This window comes from Schistocerca gregaria, chromosome 2 (assembly GCF_023897955.1).
Source record: "Schistocerca gregaria isolate iqSchGreg1 chromosome 2, iqSchGreg1.2, whole genome shotgun sequence".
Taxonomy (NCBI): Eukaryota; Metazoa; Arthropoda; class Insecta; order Orthoptera; family Acrididae; genus Schistocerca; species Schistocerca gregaria.
In genome coordinates, this window is record NC_064921.1 from 148479142 (window position 1) to 148501877 (window position 22736).

The 22736-nt window shown below is 40.3% G+C and overlaps 1 protein-coding gene and 1 non-coding gene across 5 annotated transcripts in view; one reads left to right on the forward strand and one right to left on the reverse strand.

Moving 5' to 3' along the window:
• Positions 1-238: 238 nt before the first annotated feature.
• LOC126336569 (uncharacterized) overlaps positions 239-22736 on the reverse strand; it is an 84232-nt gene continuing 61734 nt past the window's right edge. For 2 of the 4 annotated variants that reach the window (XM_050000420.1, XM_050000419.1), the window contains exon 3: positions 323-2123. In XM_050000420.1, coding sequence (XP_049856377.1) covers positions 876-2123 — 1248 coding nt within the window. In that variant the 3' untranslated portion in view covers positions 323-875. Of the gene's footprint in view, positions 2124-16798; positions 16870-22736 lie in introns of those variants that run through there. The other 2 variants (XM_050000422.1, XM_050000421.1) reach the window with 2 other exon arrangements.
• LOC126337465 (U1 spliceosomal RNA) lies at positions 17230-17392 on the forward strand. The gene has a single exon (XR_007565048.1). It is a non-coding gene; the product is annotated as a U1 spliceosomal RNA (small nuclear RNA).

Genomic DNA, 22736 nt, shown 5'->3' on the forward strand with positions numbered 1-22736 from the left:
AAATTGAAACTAAACTTACATTGCAATTTTACAGAAACTGGCTTTTAACTAGTTTGCCTCACTAGACTTCATTAAGCAGCATTTAGAGGATGTATTAAGCAGCAGATTAGACAAAGACCTTTGTCAGATAGAGAATATATATATCACACACACAATGGCTATCTGTGTGTGGAGGACGAGGGGGGGGGCGGGTTGCAAAGGGGGTGATTGTGCACAGGTGTGTGCTGTTGGGTGGGTGAGTACACGTATGCTGCTCAATTGCCCCCCCCCCCCCCCCCCCATGCAGTGATAGCAGTTATCCTAATTCATGTTGTTATTCCACATTCGATTTTCCATTGTTAGATTTTGTATTTTCATATTTAGTTAAAAATTATGTTAAATTTTACATTTATTACTTTGCCACTAATGCACTTTTACTGTTTGTATTTTGGATTCACAGATGCTCCTGTTTCCGTGTTCTTGAGGTTTTCTTTTGCATGCTCATTCAAGCATGTATCTGTTACACTTTCTATCAGTTTATTTGTTGTTGGAAATTATCCACGAAGTTAAACACACTTTCAGGATCTAATAGTTATAATAAAAGAACTGACAAAATATTTTCCTGGTAGCTGTGATGAAAGTGAAACATAACAATACAAGCGTTACTCCTGGTATCTTTTGTCACTTTTAAGTCTGCATTCGGAAACTTAAAATTGGTTGGTGGCTGTTTTTTCATGCTTACATGACTCGTTATGAACATACGTAAGGATGTGTTTTGTAACCTGTGTCTTAATGCAGAAATGTATATCTCTATGCTCTTCTACAGACTGTTTTCAAATAAATAACAATTGTTACTACTTGTTTGGTTGTGACTACTTAAGTAATTTACTTGTATTTTACTCATTTGTGTGAAAAGGGACTGGTGTTTGTGGACTTCTTTGAGAAATAATTAATGGATAATTTTGTAAACCAGGCGAGGTATTGACATAGACTGGTGGTGTAGTATGATGCCCCTGTGTGTTTAATACTACTGGCTGAGAAATTATTTTGTAACCGGGGACATATCTAGCAACAAAGAAAAGCGGTGGAGTGTACCCAGTGTTTCTGGAATAGTTCTCCTCTTCCTGCTCTGTAACTACAGGCTCAGAATGCCTCTCTGGAATTTGCTGTTTATTTGCCACTGGATATGCCTGTGCATCGCTGACATAATGTGGTTCTGAATCCGTGGTTATAACCTGCTGTGACTGCAAACTGTTCTGCTGTATGTATGGTAAATATTCTTCAGAATTACTGACGGCAGTGGTTTTTATATACATTGGTGTATTCTGTATTTGTTGCCAGGAAGAATACTGACTGGATTCTTCTTCACTTTTAAATGGTACGGTAATAGGTGGCTGAGTTAGCTTAGGAAATAATACATGTTCCTTTGTCAGGTTCTTGGGTGGTTTTGTTCTACGCCCAAAATCCCAATGGTTAAAAGGTCTGGATTTCTTCTTCTTTCTTGTTGCTAATTTTAAAGATGATTCATGATCATTTTCTTGGTTGCTAGAAATTATATCTGTAGCACTGAAGTTATCATTTTCTTTTATGTTGAGATTTTCTGAGGTACTTTTCCTTGGAGATGTATGTAAGGTCTTATTGGTCTCCCTGAGAAGTAAATTCCCAATAAGAATTCTGCTTCGGAAATCAAAGTCATCAGGAAAATCTTTATCTGTAGTTTGATCACTTACTACTGACATTGCTGCATCTTCAGAGGCACTTGCTGTGAAGGGCTCTTTATCCTCGTGCATAAATTCTGGTATGTCAGTTAATGAGTAATTCGTCACATGTTTCTCATTTTTATACTCCTGTTCAACAGAGACTGGTGGTGTGTAAACCCAAGACACATCATTACCTGGAAGTTTCATCAGAAAGTCAACACTACTTGAATCCAGTTCAAGTGATTTGATAATTTCAACCGCATTCCCATCCTCCTGGGAATATGATTTTTTGAAAGGAGAAACTGCAGATGCAACAGAATCACCATTAACACAGTTTGTTTCATTAACTGAGTCCCGTTGAACTTCCTGGTGAGAACCATTTGCCTCTGTCACCTGACTGGGTAACAGAAGTACAGTCAATAATGCTGTTATATACTGCTTCATCTGGAACAAAATATATCATTTTCTTACACTGAATCCAAACATAGATAAAAAATTAAAGTATAAACATGAGCTAGTCATTTCAGAAGTGCAGGTCTTACACTGGGGAAACAATACTTACGCTAATACAAATTCTGAATACTAAAATATGAATTTTACATTTTTGTGACAAAACACTCTTGTCTTCAGGAGCTCATCAATATGAAAGAATAGTTATTGAAAGAAGAGGATATGCCTGGGAATTTGTCATCAAAAGGCACCAATAGTTACAGCCTATATGAAAATATATTTGTGTAGTTACTAGAAAACTACTAACAGGCAGCATTAACAAACTGTGGAAAGTTATCGAGGTACAAAGAGTGGAAAGGCTCCTGAAGATAGTGTTATTCCAACAGAAATAACTGGGACTTCATCTAGGGTTCACAGATTTTTGGTAAAGCTTTTGACTAAATTTTGATAAAATCTGTATTAACAGCCATTGATAAACAGTACACTGTTACAGTATGTGTGTATGACTGGAAACCATAATACATGGGAAGCCTGGAGGCAATCTTTAGTCTTCATCCAGCAACAGAAGTCAAATACCTGATGATGATGATTGAGATGACTGTGATGAACACATACCATTACGCACATTTATTACTTCATAAATCAATTTAAAATTGGATTATTTCAAACATTCAAACACCGATTACCTCTACAAGCCATTTCTGTCATTGGTAAAGCTACATTAGAGAGGCAAAGTTTCCCTTCTCCTAACCTATGTGAGGCCGAGATTCTTTCCATCACTATTTGTTGATGACCAAGTATGATTAACGCTAGCAAATTTTACTCTCCACTTTTCAAACTTGTTCTCAGTAGTGAAAGCTGTACAGGGAAGCTCATCCGACACGGCATATATCTGCCCAGAGATGCTATTTCATCAGATTAGATTAGATTACATTAATACTTGTTCCATAGATTATGAATACGAAACTTCGTAATGATGTGGAATGTGTCAAGTTAATAAATTATGTCTGTACAAGATATTACATTACACAAAATATTGCATGACACTACACTAATGTTTAAGTTGTTGTTGTTGTTCTCCCCCCTACCCTTCATTTACATCTAAAAATTCAGCCAATGAGTAGAAGGAGTTGTCATCTAGAAATTCTTTAAATTTGTTTTTAAATGTTAGTTGGCTATCTGTCAGGCTTTTGATGCTGTTTAGTAGGTGACCGAAGACTTTTGTGGCAGCATAATTTACCCCTTTCTGTGCCAAAGTCAGATTTAACCCTGCATAGTAAGAATCATCTTTTCCCCTGGTGTTATAGCTATGCACACTGCTATTACTTTTGAACTGGGAAGGATTATTAACAACAAACTTATCACCAAAATTTGCAATAACCCTAATAGCATACGTAGCTGAACTCAAGACGTTTCAGCAGACCATCAATGTGTTGCTTCCAGTTTAACCTCTCATCAATGGAACACCTAAAAATTTTGAAAATTCTACCTTAGCTACAGACTTCTGTTCAAAGTCTATATTTATTACTGTAGTTGTGCCATTTACTGTATGGAACTGTATATACTGTGTTTTATCAAAATTTAAAGAGAGTATGTTTCTTGGGAGCCACTTAATAATTTTGTGAAAAACATCATTTACAATTACATCACTTAGTTCTTGGTTTTTGGATGTTATTACTATACTTGTACCATCAGCAAAAAGAACTAACTTTGCATCTTCATCAATGTGGAATGGTAAGTCATTAATGTATATCAAGAACAGTAAAGGACCTAAGTTTGAGGAATCAGCTCTTGTTTTAACATTACATGAACCACTTATTTCAACTTTCTACACTCTTCCAGTTAAGTATGAATTAAACCATTTGTGCACTGCCACCCTCAAACCATAATGATTTAGCTTATCTAAAAGAATTCCATGATTTACACAGTCAAAGGCCTTTGAGAGATCACAAAAAATACCAATGGGTGATGTCCGGTTATTCAGAGCATTTAATATTTGATCAGTGAAAGTGTATATAGCATTTTCTGTTGAAAAGCCTTTCTGAAAACCAAACTGACATTTTGTTAGTACTTTATTTTTACAATTATGGGAGGCTACTCTTGAATACATTACTTTCTCAAAACTTTTGGTAGAGCTGTCAGAAGAGAGATTGGGCGATTTCCTACTATCAGCCCAGTCAGTTTACCCTTCCCTTTCTTGTTGAGGTGTAGGCCATGTCTAGTATAGACCCACCTACAGAGTGAATCAATCCATTTCTTGTTGAGGTGTAGGCCATGTCTAGTATAGACCCACCTACAGAGTGAATCAACAGGAACCACACCAATGTGTGACCCTGCACCAGATCCAAGTAGCCGTTCCAACTCCAAATTAACTCTCCTGACAGAAGATCCCAAATGAGGTCGATCGTGGCGCTCCAGAACTGACACAAACCCAACACTGGTATGACCTGATGTTGATGCAATCTTTGCCAGGTCACACTCTATGCTGTACCCCAGATCTCTGTCAATAGTGTTGCCTGGCCCACCCACAATAACCACAGTATCTTCCTTAGCGAAGCCTCTACATAGTGAACCTAAATCCTCTGTAACCTGCCCCAGTCCAGCACTAGGTTTGAAAAAACTTGTGACCTGGTATTCTGACCCTAATTCATCCTGCAGAAGTTGGCCCACACCCCTAGCATGCGAACTACCTAGCAACAAGACTTTCTTTCTCTTTGCAGAATTCCCTACATTCTTATTCAATTTCCTGCTGAAAGCTTGTTGAGCCCTGTCTACACATACTTCTGTGAGAGGCTCATCAGTTTCTGTCTGAGGCAACAGGTCAACTTATTTTGTACATTAATAACAAAGCTGTCAGAAGAATTTCTTGGCCTGTTCCTTATGCCTTTTGCCACTTCCCACCCGTTTACCCTTCTCCCCCCTTAACCTGCCCAGTTCTCGCGTAGCCTCGTTCTAACTCAGCCTGAAGGGCAGCAATTTTCCCCTCCTGTTCCACAATCTTTCTATCTCTACTGCATAGCCTACAGAACCACTGATGAGTCTCGCTCATTTACCGGAAAACAATGAAAATAGGTGTACGAAAAATTAGGACTACTCGCGACTATGACAGTGGTTCAGAACTTTTTTAATGGAAATTACTCAAGAGATAATGACACTCTACAGATATAAAGGAGCAGCAAACGTATTTAGCACACTAAACTATCAGTAAACACACTTAAAATTGCTATATGAAGTTTAATCTGAAAGCTCAAAAGTTCGGCCTGGCCGCGATATGTAAACAAAACGAACTTTACTTGATTACTGTGAAAATACGTCCATAAAGCAGGCGCAGGGCTACCAAGCCATCTGATTTACATGCATGAATTCTCATGTTTCCAAAACCCAACATGGTAGCTAATCTGTAAAAATAGCTCCATGACCATGCAGAAACCACACTATTGGAGCCTGTAAATGTCACCTCCCCATGAAAGCCTAGGAGTATGTGCTTATCATATCTGGGACAGGGGAACTCTGTGTTGTTACCCCCACCAGCTTGCCACTGAGGGATGCCCAAGGGGAGAACCCCCCAATTTCTCTGAGCGACTTTCAGGCACACAATGCTAAATGATCAATGCAAGGAAGAGAGATACAGTTCCACAGCATTTTTCTTCTTTCCTGGGTGCAAAACCAATTTCTTAAAATAGCAGAAATATGTGTGGTTCATGGTGTTGGTTCCTGTAGTCATGTCCTAGTTCATGAACCACGGGCAACGTATGAGTGGCCAAGTAAGTGGTCCCGACAATCGGGATACCAGTTACTTTGGAATAAGGCTGGGCATCTCTGACATATTCCGAGTCGTGGTCACCTTTGTGCTCATACGGCAAAGACTATCAAATCCACCGGTTAGTCCCTCAGCCATTAGGGGTAAAACCAATGGGACTCGGGGCAAGTAAGGCTAGCAACCTGTTTCCCTGGTACTTTAAATATGATGCTGGCAACAATCAGAGCAAAATGCCTCGGACCTTTGGATACCAGGGACTCCTAAGATACTACTTGGCAAACAAATGGCAATGAGATGGGGAGCTATTAATATCAATGGGGGCTATTCTGGGAAGAAGGTAGAGCTGGCAGAGGCTGCAAGTAAGATGAGGCTGAACGTTTTAGCTGTTAGTGACATTCGGGTAAGGGGTGAGAAAGAAGAGGAAGTGGGAGAATACAAGGTCTACCTGTCACGAGTCAAAGCAGGAATAGTACAATGGGGTGTAGGGCTTTACATCAGGAAAGAAATGGAAGCCAGCGTAGTTGCAATAAGGTATGTAAACGAACGACTGATGTGGATAGATTTCACAGCGTCTAGCAAAAAAATTAGGATTGTGTCAGTATATTCGCATTGTGAAGGGAAAGATCAAGATAAGATGGATAGTTTTTATGAGTCACTCAGTGATGTAGTTGTTAGAGTAAAGGTCAAGGACAGTGTTCTGCTCATGGGTGGTTTTAATGCCAGGATTGGAAATCAAACAGAAGGGTATGAAAAGGTAATGGGTAAATTTGGAGAGGATATGGAGGCCAACAGGAACGGGAAACAACTCTTGGATTTCTGTGCCAGTATGGGCTAAGTAATCACAAACTCCTTTTTTAAACATAAGAACATTCACCGGTATACTTGGGAAGGCAGGGGAACCAGATCTGTCATTGACTATATAATAACAGATCAGGAATTCAGGAAGGCTGTGAAGGACACACGTATATTCAGGGGATTCTTTGATGACACTGATCATTATTTAATCTGCAGTGAAATTGGGATTGTGAGGCCGAAAGTGCAGGAGGTCAGGTCCATATATAGGAGGATAAGAGTGGAGAAACTTCAGGATAAGGAAATTAGGCACATATACATAACAGCGATCTCAGAACCAGTTAGTTGAATGTAGTCAATTACAGTCTTTGGAAGAGGAATGGACAAGGTACAGGGACACAGTACTAGAAGTGGCTAAAGAATGTCTTGGAACAGTGTGTAAAAGTAGGCTGAAGCAAACAGCTTGGCGGAATGACACAGTCAAGGCAGCCTGTAAAAGGAAAAAGAAGGTGTATCAAAAATGGCTAAATACTAGAACTCAGGTAGACAGAGAAAGCTATGTTGAAGAAAGAAATAAACCCAAACAGATAATTGCAGCGTCCAAGAAGAAATCTTGGGAAGACTTTGGAAACAGGTTGGAGACTATGGGTCAAGCTGATGGAAAACCATTCTGGAGTGTAATTAGCAGTCTTCGAAAGGGAGATAAGAAGGAAATGACAAGTATTTTGGACAGGTCAGTGGATGCCATGGGCAGATGGAGGGAATATTTTGAAGAGTTGCTCAATGTAGGTGAAAATGCGATCAGTAGTGTTTCAGATTTCGAGGTAGAATGGGATAGGAATGATGATGGAAATAGGATCACATTTGATGAAGTGGAGAAAATGGTCAGTAGATTGCAGTGCAATAAAGCAACTGGGGTGGATGAAATTAAGTCGGAACTCATCAAATACAGTGGAATGTCAGGTCTTAAATGGCTACACAGGATAATTGAAATGGCCTGGGAGTCGGGACAGGTTCCATCAGACTGGACAAAAGCAGTAATCACACCAATCTTTAAACACGGAAGCAGGAAAGATTGTAACAACTACAGAGGTATCTCTTTAATCAGCGTTGTGGGTAAAATCTTCTCAGGTATTGTTGAAAGCAAAGTGCGAGTATTAGTTGAAGACCAATTGGAAGAAAATCAGTGTGGGTTTAGGCCTCTTAGAAGTTGTCAGGACCAGATCTTTAGCTTATGGCAAATAATGGAGAAGTGTTATGAGTGGAACAGGGATTTGTATCTATGCTTTATAGATATAGAAAAGGCATATGACCGGGTTCCTAGAAGGAAGTTATTGTCTGTTCTACAAAATTATGGAATAGGAAGCAAACTTTTGCAAGCAATTAAAGGTCTTTACATGGATAGTCAGGCAGCAATTAGAGTTGACGGTAAATTGAGTTCATGGTTCAGAGTAGTTTCAAGGGTAAGACAAGGCTGCAACCTGTCTTCACTGTTGTTCATATTATTTATGGATCATATATTGAAAACAATAGACTGGCTGGGAGAGATTAAGATATGTGAACACAAAATAAGCAGCCTTGCATATGCGGATGACTTAGTTGTGATAGCAGATTCGATTGAAAGTTTGCAAAGTAATATTTCAGAGCTAGATCAGAAATGTAAGGACTATGGTATGAAGATTAGCATCTTCAAAACGAAAGTAATGTTGGTGGGAAAGAAATATAAACCGGTTGAGTGTCAAATAGGAGGAACAAAGTTAGAACAGGCGGACGGTTTCACGTACTTAGGATGCATATTCTCACAGGATGGCAACATAGTGAAAGAACTGGAAGCAAGGTGTAGCAAAGCCAATGCAGTGAGCACTCAGCTACGGTCTACTCTCTTCTGCAAGAAGGAAGTTAGTACCAAGACTACGTTATCTGTGCACCGTTCAATCTTTCGACCAACTTTGTTGTATGGGAGCTAAAGCTGGGCGGATTCAGGTTACCTTATCAACAAGGTTGAGGTTACGGATATGAAAGTAGCTAGGATGATTGCAGGTACTATTAGATGGGAACAATGGCTGGAGGGTGTCCACAATGAGGAAATCAAAGAAACACTGGCAATGAACTCCATAGCTGTAGAAGTCATGGCGAACAGGCTTAGATGGTGGGGTCATGTTACACGCATGAGAGAAGCAAGGTTACCCAAGAGACTCATGGGTTCAGCAGTAGAGGGTAGGAGGAGTCAGGGCAGATCAAGGAAAAGGTACCTGGATTCGGTTAAGAATGATTTTGAAGTAATAGGCGTAACATCAGAAGAGGCGCCAATGTTAGCACTGAACAGGGGATCATGGAGGAATTTTATAAGGGGGGGCTATGCTCCAGACTGAGCGCTGAAAGGCATAATCAGTCTTGATAATTATGATGAGCAGAAATATGTGTACTAGAATTATGGGTCTTAATAGAGCAGATGGAGGATTGTCCCAAAATGCAATATATATATATATTCCAAGACTTACCAAGCGGGAAAGCGCCGGCAGACAGGCACATGAACAAAACACACAAACACACACACAGAATTACGAGCTTTCGCAACTGGCAGTTGCTTCGTCAGGAAAGAGGGAAGGAGAGGGAAAAATGAAAGGATGTGGGTTTTAAGGGAGAGTGTAAGGAGTCATTCCAATCCCGGGAGCGGAAAGACTTCCCTTAGGGGAAAAAAAGGACAGGTGTACACTCGCACACACACACACATATCCATCCGCACATACACCATTCCAGTGATCAGGTAGCTAACTATCTGTTGCCTTGTTTTAGGTCTTTACACTTAGATTTCTCCTTTTAATTGAAAGTTTTAGAACTGATTGTAAACATGATTTTTAGAACCTGTATGTGTGTGTGTGTGTGTGCTCATTTTAAATGAGCATGCTCACACATGTATGTGTGGGTTTATTCTTTATGTGTATGTGCGGATGGATATGTGTGTGTGTGTGCGAGTGTACACCTGTCCTTTTTTTCCCCTAAGGGAAGTCTTTCCGCTCCCGGGATTGGAATGACTCCTTACCCTCTCCCTTAAAACCCACATCCTTTCATTTTTCCCTCTCCTTCCCTCTTTCCTGACGAAGCAACTGCCAGTTGCGAAAGCTCGTAATTCTGTGTGTGTGTTTGTGTGTTTTGTTCATGTGCCTGTCTGCCGGCGCTTTCCCACTTGGTAAGTCTTGGAATCTTTGTTTTTAATATATTTTTCCCATGTGGAAGTTTCTTTCTGTTTTATTTACATCGTTATATATATATATATATATATATATATATATATATATATATATAAAGAATAAACCCACACATACATGTGTGAGCATGCTCGTTTAAAATGAGCACACACACACACACACACATACAGGTTCTAAAAATCATGTTTACAATCAGTTCTAAAACTTTCAATTAAAAGGAGAAATCTAAGTGTAAAGACCTAAAACAAGGCAACAGATAGTTAGCTACCTGATCACTGGAATGGTGATCCATATATCATGAAACGAACAAAAACCTCTGATCTAAAATCTTACCAAACTTGTCTCATAATCAACTACAATAAAGATCATGTCCCCATATAACTTGCTTATGTCCTTTTGTGATAATATGAAATGTGTTCATTTAAAATGGTTGCATGCAGTAATTTACTTGACACTGGAGTCACAGGGTGGAGGGTCATCCAACATGGAGTATGTCATTAATGGTCACCGTGTTGTGGCTCAGTGTACTTCATACCATCATAGCCGCAGGTATGAGGTATGTCACTGGCAGATGGTTGGCTTTAGTGGCAGCAGCATATTCACCATCACATATAGTACTGTCACATTGTATTCACTCAACGGCTGCTTGCTCATTTCCCCAGAATCCTTTATGCCCTGCTGAGTAGTGTATGTTTCCCCCCTCCAGTTTGAAGAAAGTGAAGTCTTTCCTGTGTCTTTTTGTGGTATTTTCCTCACTTCCTCCAATTTGAAGAATGAGAAGTGTTTCCTGTGTCTTTTGTGTTATTTTCCATACTTAGTTACATATGATACAATGCCTGCAAGACAATAAGGGTTTGCTTTGAAGACACTTCATTGACTTCAGTACCTTCACGACTCCATGTAGTTACCCATTAACGGCAATATAGTCATTGGGAAGATGGATCACGAAGACAGGGTCGAGGAACACATTTAAACAGTGAAGGACACCTTCTTTCTCTGAATCATTAGTGTGTACTATAAAAGGTAAATATGGCATGCACCCACATTAAAACTTGGCATATCTTACATCAATTCTGCACATCTTTATGAGGCGAGATGGAGCTCTGCTCCAACTTGGTGCACTAATGAGGTGAGACAGTGATTAGCACACAGGACTTGCATTTGGAAGGACGAAGGTTCAAATCCGCTTCTGACCATACTGATTAAGGTTTTCTGTGATCTCCTTAAATTGATCCAGCAAGTGCAGGAATGTTTCCTTTGAAAGGACACAGCCAGTTTCCTACCTCACCCTTGAAGCAATCTGAGCTTGTGCTCCGCTTGTAATGACCTCACTGTCAATGGAATGTTAAACCTCCATCTCCTTTCTTCTGACCTTCGTACAAAACTTAAAAATCACCTTAGCATAAAACCTTAAAATCAGAAACAAACATCTGTATAAGATAGCCCTTCATACAGATATCAGAAGGGTTTGTTACCCTCGATTATTAAGAAGCCGTTCCACTGGTGGACATGCAAAAATGGTGTGGTATGCAGGTGTCTGTTACAAGGAGATGGATTTATAACCTTGTTGCACCATGAGGAGTCTGCCTGGTGTTGAGTGGAAGCTCACCAGTCCCAGTGGAGGCTCACCAGTCCTAGAATACAGGGATGGTATGGGCCGGTTCTAAACATTCCAGTGTCCATTCTATCACTGGGCAACACAAAAGTTCTTTTGAACAGGACAGTCTTGTAGGCTTATAAACCAAGCATCCATAATATAACCAAGATCACAGAGAGGCTCTGAAAAACTAGACCAGACAGCTTAGGTGTGCTCACTGAACTATGGCTAACACAGTTTGAGATACTTCATGTTTTCAGGGACCCCTTCAAGTCACTAAGGTGTGGCAACCAGATAAGCTTTAAATCAAATGTGAGGGCCATAAATGCCACAGTTTCTTTGAAACTAAGAACAGTGTCCTTCACCATCAATTCAGGAAAGTATAAAACAGAATGTGAATGGTTACAGTCACACATGTTGGTGAGTCATTCTTTAAAATGATGAGTAGAAAGGCGAGAAATATAAATTTACAAAGATGTCCTTGGAACACCTATTCTTAGAGCTGTCCAAGGATACATTTATTGCATATTCACATATTATCATTAATCTTCTGAATCCACAAAATTCCTGTGAAGGAAAACCTATAGTATAGCTACTTATAGGAGGAGCAGGTTACAAAAAATGTAGTGTTATCTGTGCACACTGGCTGGAAGCAATTAAAGCCCTCCATCCTGAAATTTAAAATATTTCAATTTCCATAACTTCACCATTTCCTCAAACGCTCATATCCTCTCTCACCCGAGAAGCAGAAGCAGTAATCAATCTCCCCCCCCCCCCCCCTTTCCAGGTGCCTTTCACTACAAAACTGTAGCATGGTGAGACTTAAACAGAAGAGAACTCAAACAACAACATCCATCGACAGATATACTATCACCTTCAGAAGGTTCCTAGCTCAGACCCTTTGTTCAATCACAAAACAGAAGGAGTGTTGGGCAAGATTTTTAACAATATTGAGACCCCTAATTCCTCCTCTGAAAGACGGGACAAGTAAAACAGGTATTCATAGGCACCAGTGGTCCCGGGCAGGACGATGTCATACAGTGTGGGCCCACCATCTTTACTGAACAGCATGTGACAATACCCTCCCACTTGCCACTTCCATAATTGTTACCCGGTGTCTCAGACATGCCATTAATGTTGAGACTCAAAATGTATTCACAGAAAAGTATCAACATAGTAAGGATGCAGCAAACAAGTTCTAAGGACAGGAAATGTGGGTGCAGCCCAGAATGGTCGACCAAGTACCAACACCAGAAAAGTTGATCATTGTAAACGCCACACAGTGTTTTCAGTCCATGAAGTCTGCACAATGACTTCCTAACCAGTCTGCATGGTGCATTGGTAGCACACATCCAGTCCTTAAACTGTAACTAGTACGGTGCGTAAGTTGTTCCATACCCAGTAAGGTGGGGTCACAGGGACACTAATATATAATACTTTAAAATGCTCCCTTTAATGTTCAATTAAAATCAAAACTTTTTTTTTTTTCTTTTACAACCACACATCATATCTAAAGGTATCTACATAAGATTGAACACAGTAAATGTAAATTTTTATTTAATAAAAAAGTATATTTAACAAAATAGAAAGAAACTTCCACATGGGAAAAATATATTAAAAACAAAGATTCCAAGACTTACCATGCGGGAAAGCGCTGGTAGACAGGCACAATAAAATAACACACAAACACACACACATACATATGGATGGATGGATGGATGGATGGATATGTGTGTGCGTGAGTATATACCTATCCTTTTTTCCCCCTAAGGTAAGTCTTTCCGCTCCCGGGATTGGAATAACTCCTTACCCTCTCCCTTAAAACCCACATCCTTTCATCTTTCCTTTTCCTTCCCTCTTTCCTGACGAAGCAGCCGCTGGTTGCGAAAGCTCGAAATTTTGTGTGTGTGTGTTTGTGTGTTATTTTATTGTGCCTGTCTACCGGCGCTTTCCCGCTCGGTAAGTCTTGGAATCTTAGTATATTTAACAAAATGCAAAACTGTGGAAATTGAAGTTACAAAATATTAAACTTTAAAATTAAGACATGAGTACATGAAAAGTCATAGAAAATAGTGATTGATATGTATTATTTACTATATAAGAAATATTTTTAAAAATTGGACAAAAGATAATTTTAAAAAATGTTACACAAATCACAAACACTATTACAGGCAGTCTTCACAGACACTCTTGGCACAATCCATGCATACTGGTGTACTGCAATGAGCACAGTAAACCTTCCCCTCACCCTGCTCCTTGGGCATTCCCACACCTTATTCTTTTACGAGGTACAGCTGAGGGCTTTGGGATTTGTTAATTTACCACCCTAGAAATCAACTGTCTAAGATCACGCAGTATGTGCAAATTGATGACCCTTCTCTGAAACTGCGGTTCAACTAGCTGCCTCGCCAAATTTTTAATAAAGTCAAACCTTGATAATTGTCTATTTTCCGGCAATGATGAATAAATCACATATGAATTTACAGCAGAAATATTCAACATTGTGTAAAAAAAAAAAACAGTAAGGAGCTACCTTCTGATTCTTCTGTTTGTGGAGTATACTGTACACCTCTCATCAAAGAGCATCGATGCCTCCTTTCGTGGCATTATAATAATGTATTAGTTCAGGTTTTCCAGTTTCGTCATTAACAGTAGCGCCTTGGTGCATTGAGGAAACTAAAACCACTGCCTTTCTTGGTTTGGGGACATGGGATACTAAAATCATACTTTCCCCTAAGCCAAAAACTGATTATCCATATTTCCTTGCTTTTGAGGGAAGAAATTCCTTTGGAATTTATTTTTTATTTTTCTTCAAAGTCCCAACTTAAGTGAGGCCGCTTTTCCTCAACTCCCTCACAACTTTAATGGATGAGAACCAATTGTCAGCAGTGATACTGCGGCTCGTTCCTTTGATTGATTTTGTCAACCTGCATTGGTTTTGACAATTTTTTCTCTTCTTCTGAAAAAGTATTACTATCACTTCCTTTGCCAGCATAAATGTATCCATCCAAAAAATAATGAGATTTTGCATCACTGTTTGCAAGAATTTTTATAACGTATTTTCTTGGCTTATTTGGAATATACATTCTAAATTTACACCTGCCTTCAAAGCCAATAAGCATTTCATTGATGCATGCTTGGTCACTAATAGAATAATTTTCTTAATTTTTTTAAAAATACATGATAAATTGTTGCAGTTGGGTCTGTTTTTGTACGCTCTTGTCTAGTTATTGATTCGTCAAAACAGAGGGCATTTAAAACTACTGCAAATCCTTTCTCTGACATAGTGCAGCTGAAAATCTCTCTGCCAGTACAATCAGTTCCAAATATTGAGTTCAAATCCTCGTCATGTGATTGGAAAATAGGTGTGAAAAAGAGTAGGCCATGGAATGCTTTCAACTCCACAATAGCAAATCTGCTACCAAATATTTGTTATCTGTAAAGTTATTTCTTATGGCCTCCATTCTTTAATTTGAGCATAATAATACTTCATCTAAAATATTATCTGTAAAAATACAAGACCAAGCAGCTAGCTCAGATCAACTTTTTCCAAATAGTTTAGCAGGGCCTATAACTCCGGGTGAATGGACAATTAAATTGTGGGAATGGGTATGTACATTGGTGGTGTGGACCACCACTTGACACTATTTTTTCCAAAATAATTCTGAGCTGTCATGCCCTGAGATGCAACATTTTCCTGCACACTACATACTTCTAAATTTACCAAAGAAATACCTGATACGGCTTCATATTCCTGATTGTCATCGGTCCCATAATCTAATTCTGAATTCGAATCATGGTCACTTTCCAAATCTGGAACAAACTTCCACAATCACTCATAGCACCTTCCAGCCATTCCAGAAAATTGGCATAATTAACATTCATCAATTGTCACTGTGAATATGCTATTTTTGACTGAAACAATGTCACCTGTTTTGAATAAAAAAAAACTTTCACTAATGGTATGGTGGGGTCACATGGACCCCGTGCTCCACTAATGAAACTCATAAACCACTTGCAGCAGAACAACTACTTCTGTCAACAGGTCAGAATCTACTGCATGAAATGTACTGTGGACCACAGTTCCTAATAGTGGCCCCTATGGGAATTACAAAATAAACGAAACTGGCTGGGGGTCCCAGGAATCAAACACCCTGGTTACACATTAAAGGTGCATTTGTAAACAATTTGTGAGTTGTTACTTGACGTCAACATAAAATGTATAGATTCCTCAACTGTAAACCAAGTTACAGAGTGAATGAAGTTGAATAGGAAACCTCTGAAACAATCTACAATAATGCAATCTTTTTTCATGATCTGTTTCTTGTAACACTTGCATGGCGTGCATTCTGTATGGTCGCAATGTTGATCTTCTTCGCAGCTCTGATTTGTGACGGATGACAGGCCTTTCTCCTGGCTCAATCGACGCAATGATTTCCTGGGAGACTTCTCCAAACATCTTCGAACATTATCAATGCTCTCTGCACTCAATGATGTTCTATGTTTACCACTGTCATCGTTTAGTACAACAGTTCTTGAACTCAACAAAGTTGTTGCCTTTGCTGAACACAGTGCACATTGAATTTTCTCTGGAATGCCTGTTGTGTTGTAACCATTGAGTCTATCTTCCACTACATGTTCACAATAAAAACTAGCACCCGAAGTGTATACGTGTTTCTGCCAGCTAAGGATTGCGAACGAATCACTAATTTGCTCGTTATTGTTACGCGGCCAGAACCACACACTCAAGGCTGCATAAATATCTTTCTATTTAAAGTTAACCAATTTCGACAACTGTTTCGTCAGGTCTTATAAAATCTTTTTGCTATAAATATGTTCATTTTACGTTCGTCCTGATGCCAAATTGTCACGTGGATAAAAATCAGATTTTTATGACCGGAAGATCACAGCAAAGTCTGTCGAAATATTTATTTATGCAATCTTGGTTGCTGAATGTTTTTAACAAATAAAACAGATCGCTCCTTCAGTCCTCTCAAAATGAGGAAATCCACCATTTATTGTATGTTATTATATGTGACATTTGGTGAATCATATCTGCCTTTTACGCTAGGCATTACTTGTATGTACTCATTTGACAAGTAGACAAATCAGAACAATCAGTTCTGTCAAATTGGGCACGTTTACTGTGACGAATGCAGACGCCACCCTATTCTCGGCATGAGATGTACGAATCCCGCTCCCCAGTCGATCACACTATACTTATAACCACCCATCACTCCCACTTCCCTTAACACCTTTGTTGAAGCTCCCTTGCTTTTTTGTTTTCTCGTCTTATTTTTCGCTAACGTACTTCCGTAACATCACAAGCCGCGCTATTAGAAGCTATCGTCGACGGTCATGTTCGCAGTCGTTTAACAGCTGATGGCCTGATGCTGTATCGACTGGAGAGAGAGAGAGAGAGAGAGAGACTACAGTCTGCGCATGCGCACATTTCATGTCACGCTTAGGGTGCCATCTACAGTCGTCGTAGAGAACTGGTTGGTCCAATTCGACAGAACAGATTGTACTGATTCAGTCTGGTCGTTGTCAAATTGGGTACAAACAGGAATATGCCAATTCGATCAACATAAAACAATGGCTTACGATTACAGTAATATTATTCTAGCGTAAAAAAAAGTATGATCTACCAAATATTGCGTCTAATGTGAGCAGTACTAACGTGCTCGCATCGTAATATGTTTGTCGAAGTAGATAAATGGGAGAGTTTTACAGGGTAAAAGCATACTTACCTGGCACAGGGGATACCGTGATCATGAAGGCGGTTCCTCCAGGACGAGGCTCTTCCATTGCACTTCGGTTGGGCTGACCCCTGCGATTACCCCTAATGTGGGTAACTCGGGTGCATAATTTTTGGTAGTCGGGACTGCGTTCGCGCAGACCCGGTCTGATCATAATATAAAATTAGAAATTGTATGCTAGCCAGTGAGTATTCTTAAAATTTCCCCAGAGTTGAAAAACATAATGTACATGAATGAACCATGCTATTTGGAGTGATGTTTACTATACAGTTTCTTGTTCAAATAGCTCTGAGCACTATGGAACTTAACATCTATGGTCATCAGACCCCTAGAACTTAGAACTACTTAAACCTAACTAACCAAAGGACGTCACACAACACCCAGTCATCACGAGGCAGAGAAAATCCCTGACCCGGCTGGGAATCGAAACCAGGCGCGGGAAGCGAGAGCGCTACCGCACGACCACAAGCCTGCGGGAACATTTTCCTGCTCCAACATTTTTTGCAAGCTGAGATGCAATTATGACATTGCCTTACCACGGGAATTATTGAAAAATGGCTCTGAGCACTATGCGACTTAACTTCTGAGGTCATCAGTCACCTACAACTTAGAACTAATTAAACCTAACTAACCTAAGGACATCACACATCCATGCCCGAGACAGGATTCGAACCTGCGACCGGAGCGGTCGCTCAGTTCCAAACTGTAGCGCCTAGAACCGCACGGCCACTCCGGCCGGCGGAATTATTGAAATAAAGGGCTCCGACACGTAGGCAGAAATTTTCCCAGACGAGGCATGTCTCTAAAATTACCATGTTTTTATATTAATTAGTCAGTTTTGAGACTTGTCAGGCTAAAAAGCAAATTTTATAGGTGACAAAATGCTTATTGTATCCCAGAGAATTGATGGTAATCTACTCAATATTTACATATATTACAGGATGTTTACTTTAATACTTACAGGGTAAGCATGATTCGAGATTATCTTCAAAGTAAACTTTTTTGTATTATTAAGATGATCACGGATGTGACATCTAGAAGTTGGCGATCTAAAATTATGCCCTAATTGATACTGAATGTAAAACATTTTGAAGTAGGAAATAATTAGAAATGAGATTAATGTCAAATTTTTCTCGAAAGTGATCATGTATAGAACGAATTTTAGCCAGCGATCACTCGCACTGTTAGAAAAAAATCTAACATTTATGATTTTAATTAAATATTCAAGCACATTTCAAACCTAATGAACTGACGATCTAGAAATACTTTCTTCAATTAATCTGTGACTCAACAATCAAATTTCAACAATAGCTTGCTAGCTGTGCCATTATTCGAAGTGGTGTGCATTGTTGGATTTTTCTCTAACACGGGAGTCTTTACGTAACAATTATTTCTTTTGTGGAATACCGCATTGCTTCACTTTTTGAGTTTCTTGTACTTGTAACATGCGGCTGTGTTCGTTTGCTTTCTCCTGAAAGTATTCTGCGTATGTTACGTCTTTTAAAAGAAAAGTAAGTATTTTTATTGGGTTAAACGAAATGAATGAGGCAATTCCTAATACAGAGTACATCACATTCACTGTCGGATATGAAAATACTTCTGGGAAGAAGTCATGTCGGAGGAACAGATACTGATGTGGCTAGAACGCTAGATGAACCAGTAAACGAGGATATTAAAGGTCGGGACACGCGTCCGGACCGTGTCAACTAATTTTCGTAATAGTGAATTATAGCACTTGCTTTAGACGAAGAGGAAAAAGAACGAAGGCAAACAAAACCAGAACGGGGAGAGTTTCGAATATTATTTTCTCACCTCATAGATGACGAGACTAAGTTTTATGAATATTTTAGGATGACGCAGTACACCTTCTGTGAACTTTTAAACAAATTAGAACCAAGGCTGAGAGAAAACGACACTTTCTGGAGAGTTTCACCCAAAGAACGACTGGCTTTTTTTTTTTTAAGGTAGGTTAAAGAAAAGTACACAGAGCACAAATAAATAAGAAGTTTTAAGGACAGCTTTTTTATTTTATTACTTTAGTAATTGAAAGATAAATGCATAAGTTAGTAAATAATACAGTTAAATTTCTACTACCCTAAGAAAAAAAAAATGAGGACTATTCAGTGAATTAGTTTCTGAAGCTGATGAGGATGCAGGGGAACTTGGAGGATGATGGCTTTGGTTATTTATATACGAATTGTGGGAATCCCTTTGCAGATCCAAAAGCTGCTGTGCAGGTTCTGCTGACTCGTTTTCCACAGCTGAAGGATATGGTGTTGAAACAGATTTTGCTGAGGAATTGGAGGATGGTGGAGTGCATTGATGGACTGATACGTCATTCATGAGTTGCTTCAGTTCAAGTGAATTGATGGACCGATACGCCAATTCATGAGCTGCTGCAGTTCAAAGTCTTATACAATTGAAAAAATCCTACTTTTAGCTCGATGAAAAAGTAGTGGATGCAACGATTTTAGGGCTGGTGCTATATCAGCCAGAAAAGCATCAACTGGGTTTTGTACACTCCTGGAAATGGAAAAAAGAACACATTGACACCGGTGTATCAGACCCACCATACTTGCACCGGACACTGCGAGAGGGCTGTACAAGCAATGATCACACGCACGGCACAGCGGACACACCAGGAACCGCGGTGTTGGCCGTCGAATGGCGCTAGCTGCGCAGCATTTGTGCACCGCTGCCGTCAGTGTCGAGCTCCATCGCAGTCTTTAACACTGGTAGCATGCCGCGACAGCGTGGACGTGAACCGTATGTGCAGTTGACGGACTTTGAGCGAGGGCGTATAGTGGGCATGCGGGAGGCCGGGTGGACATACCGCCGAATTGCTCAACACGTGGGGCGTGAGGTCTCAGCAGTACATCGATGTTGTCGCCAGTGGTCGGCGGAAGGTGCACGTGCCCGTCGACCTGGGACCGGATCGCAGCGACGCACGGATGCACGCCAAGACCGTAGGATCCTACGCAGTGCCGTAGGGGACCGCACCGCAACTTCGCAGTAAATTAGGGACACTGTTGCTCCTGGGGTATCGGCGAGGACCATTCGCAACCGTCTCCATGAAGCTGGGCTACGGTCCCGCACACCGTTAGGCCGTCTTCCGCTCACGCCCCAACATCGTGCAGCCCGCCTCCAGTGGTGTCGCAACAGGCGTGAATGGAGGGACGAATGGAGACGTGTCGTCTTCAGCGATGAGAGTCGCTTCTGCCTTGGTGCCAATGATGGTCGTATGCGTGTTTGGCGCCGTGCAGGTGAGCGCCACAATCAGGACTGCATACTACCGAGGCACACAGGGCCAACACCCGGCATCATGGTGTGGGGAGCGATCTCCTATACTGGCCGTACACCTCTGGTGATCGTCGAGGGGACACTGAATAATGCACGGTACATCCAAACCGTAATCGAACCCATCGTTCTACCATTCCTAGACCGGCAAGGGAACTTGCTGTTCCAACAGGACAATGCACGTCCGCATGTATCCCGTGCCACCCAACGTGCTCTAGAAGGTGTAAGTCAACTACCATGGACAGCAAGATCTCCGGATCTGTCCCCCATTGAGCATGTTTGGGACTGGATGAAGTGTCGTCTCACGCGGTCTGCACGTCCAGCACGAATGCTGGTCCAACTGAGGCGCCAGGTGGAAATGGCATGGCAAGCTGTTACACAGGACTACATCCAGCATCTCTACCATCGTCTCCCATCGTCTCCATGGGAGAATAGCAGCCTGCATTGCTGCGAAAAGTGGATATACACTGTACTAGTGCCGACATTGTGCATGCTCTGTTGCCTGTGTCTATGTGCCTGTGGTTCTGTCAGTGTGATCATGTGATGTATCTGACCGCAGGAATGTGTCAATAAAGTTTCCCCTTCCTGGGACAATGAATTCACAGTGTTCTTATTTCAATTTCCAGGAGTGTATTTCTCTCTGTTTTTCAGCTTTTTTTCTGCCAAAATGTAAGCCATGAGCTGGCTTGATGTGGATTCTTGTGGTAAAACCTCACGCTGAAATTTTCGTTTCAGTGGTTGTTTCATAAATGTGTTCTTATTTGAAGTGAATGAGCTGAGGACGTATGGGAATGCCGAGTGCGCTCTATCAAATTCTCTCTTTCACTACCCTGGGTTTTAATGATCGATTCTTCATCTGCAATGTCTTCTTGTGTAGACTCTTTTTCGTTTTCAGCAATAGACTGCTCCTCTTGGGAATCTGTATTTGACTCTTGTGTATGCTCATTATTGTCTTGCGTGTAAGGAACATTGGAAACTATTTCTCGTTCTACGATTTAAGGTAGCAGGAACTTTAACAGATCTTCATACTTATTTTTATGTTGATGAACTGCAGCTTGTCCTGAAATAGTTTTCCTTTTCTGCAGGGTCTTCCTTAGTTGGTCACTAACAGATGCTCATTTTTTTTCATTCCTCTATTCCACCTGTAGCAAAAATATTTTAAATCGCGTATTTATAATACAAGGTTTAAAATGCTGCAAATATTTTATAGATTATACAGTATTTCTCATCTTATACAGTTCATTTTTTGCCACAGGAGATTCCTTTAAAACTATTTCCTTCGGCTACAGGTTGGGAAAATCCACAGTTGGAGCTATCGTCCATGACACCTCTACAGCAGTTATCGATTTATTGTTAGAAGAAGTGATGCCTGTGCCGAATGAAGAAAAATGGAATGCTAATAGCTGAGGAGTTTTGGACAAATTGGTAGTTTCCAAACTGCATTGTATCTTTAGATGGAAAGCACGTAACAATGCAGGCTCGAAACAACTCAGGAAGTCTCTGTTGGAATTAAAAAAAAAATTCCATTATGCTTCTTGCTCTGTTTCACCCATGTTATAATTTTATTGCAATAGACGTGGGAGCGTACGGAAATATCTCTGTGTGGGCATTCTAGTAAATTCAAACCTTGGAAGTCACTGGAAACAATACGCTTCGTGTCCCAAAGAGTAAAACTTTAGCCGGAACTGATGAACTTCCAATGGTAATTGTGGGCGATGAAGCTTTTCCTCTCAAAACATACTTGATGCGACCATATCCTGGCAGGAACTTAACAAATGACAAGGCTATATTTAATTATCGTTTGTGTCGGACAAGAAGAATATCCGAAAATGCATTTGGTATATTGCAACAGAAATTTCGAATATTTAGAAGAATCCTTCAGGGAGATCCTAATAATCTTACAATGATTGTGACGGCTGCGTGTGTACTGTACAACTTTATTCAAAAAATGGAAGGTTGTAGGGTGCCCGAACAGAGGATGGATCAAAAGGAAACTGCTGAGGGGATCGGAAGATCATCAAACCTTCGAAACCTACTTCGAATTCGTGGGAGATCAACAGATGCTGCATTTGCTGTACGAGAACAACTCAAAAAAATCCTGAATTCTACACAAGGGACTGTGGAATGGCAAGAACATGTCGCCTTGCGAAAAAAACGATGACATAAACCAAACATCTGTTTGTAAAATTAAAA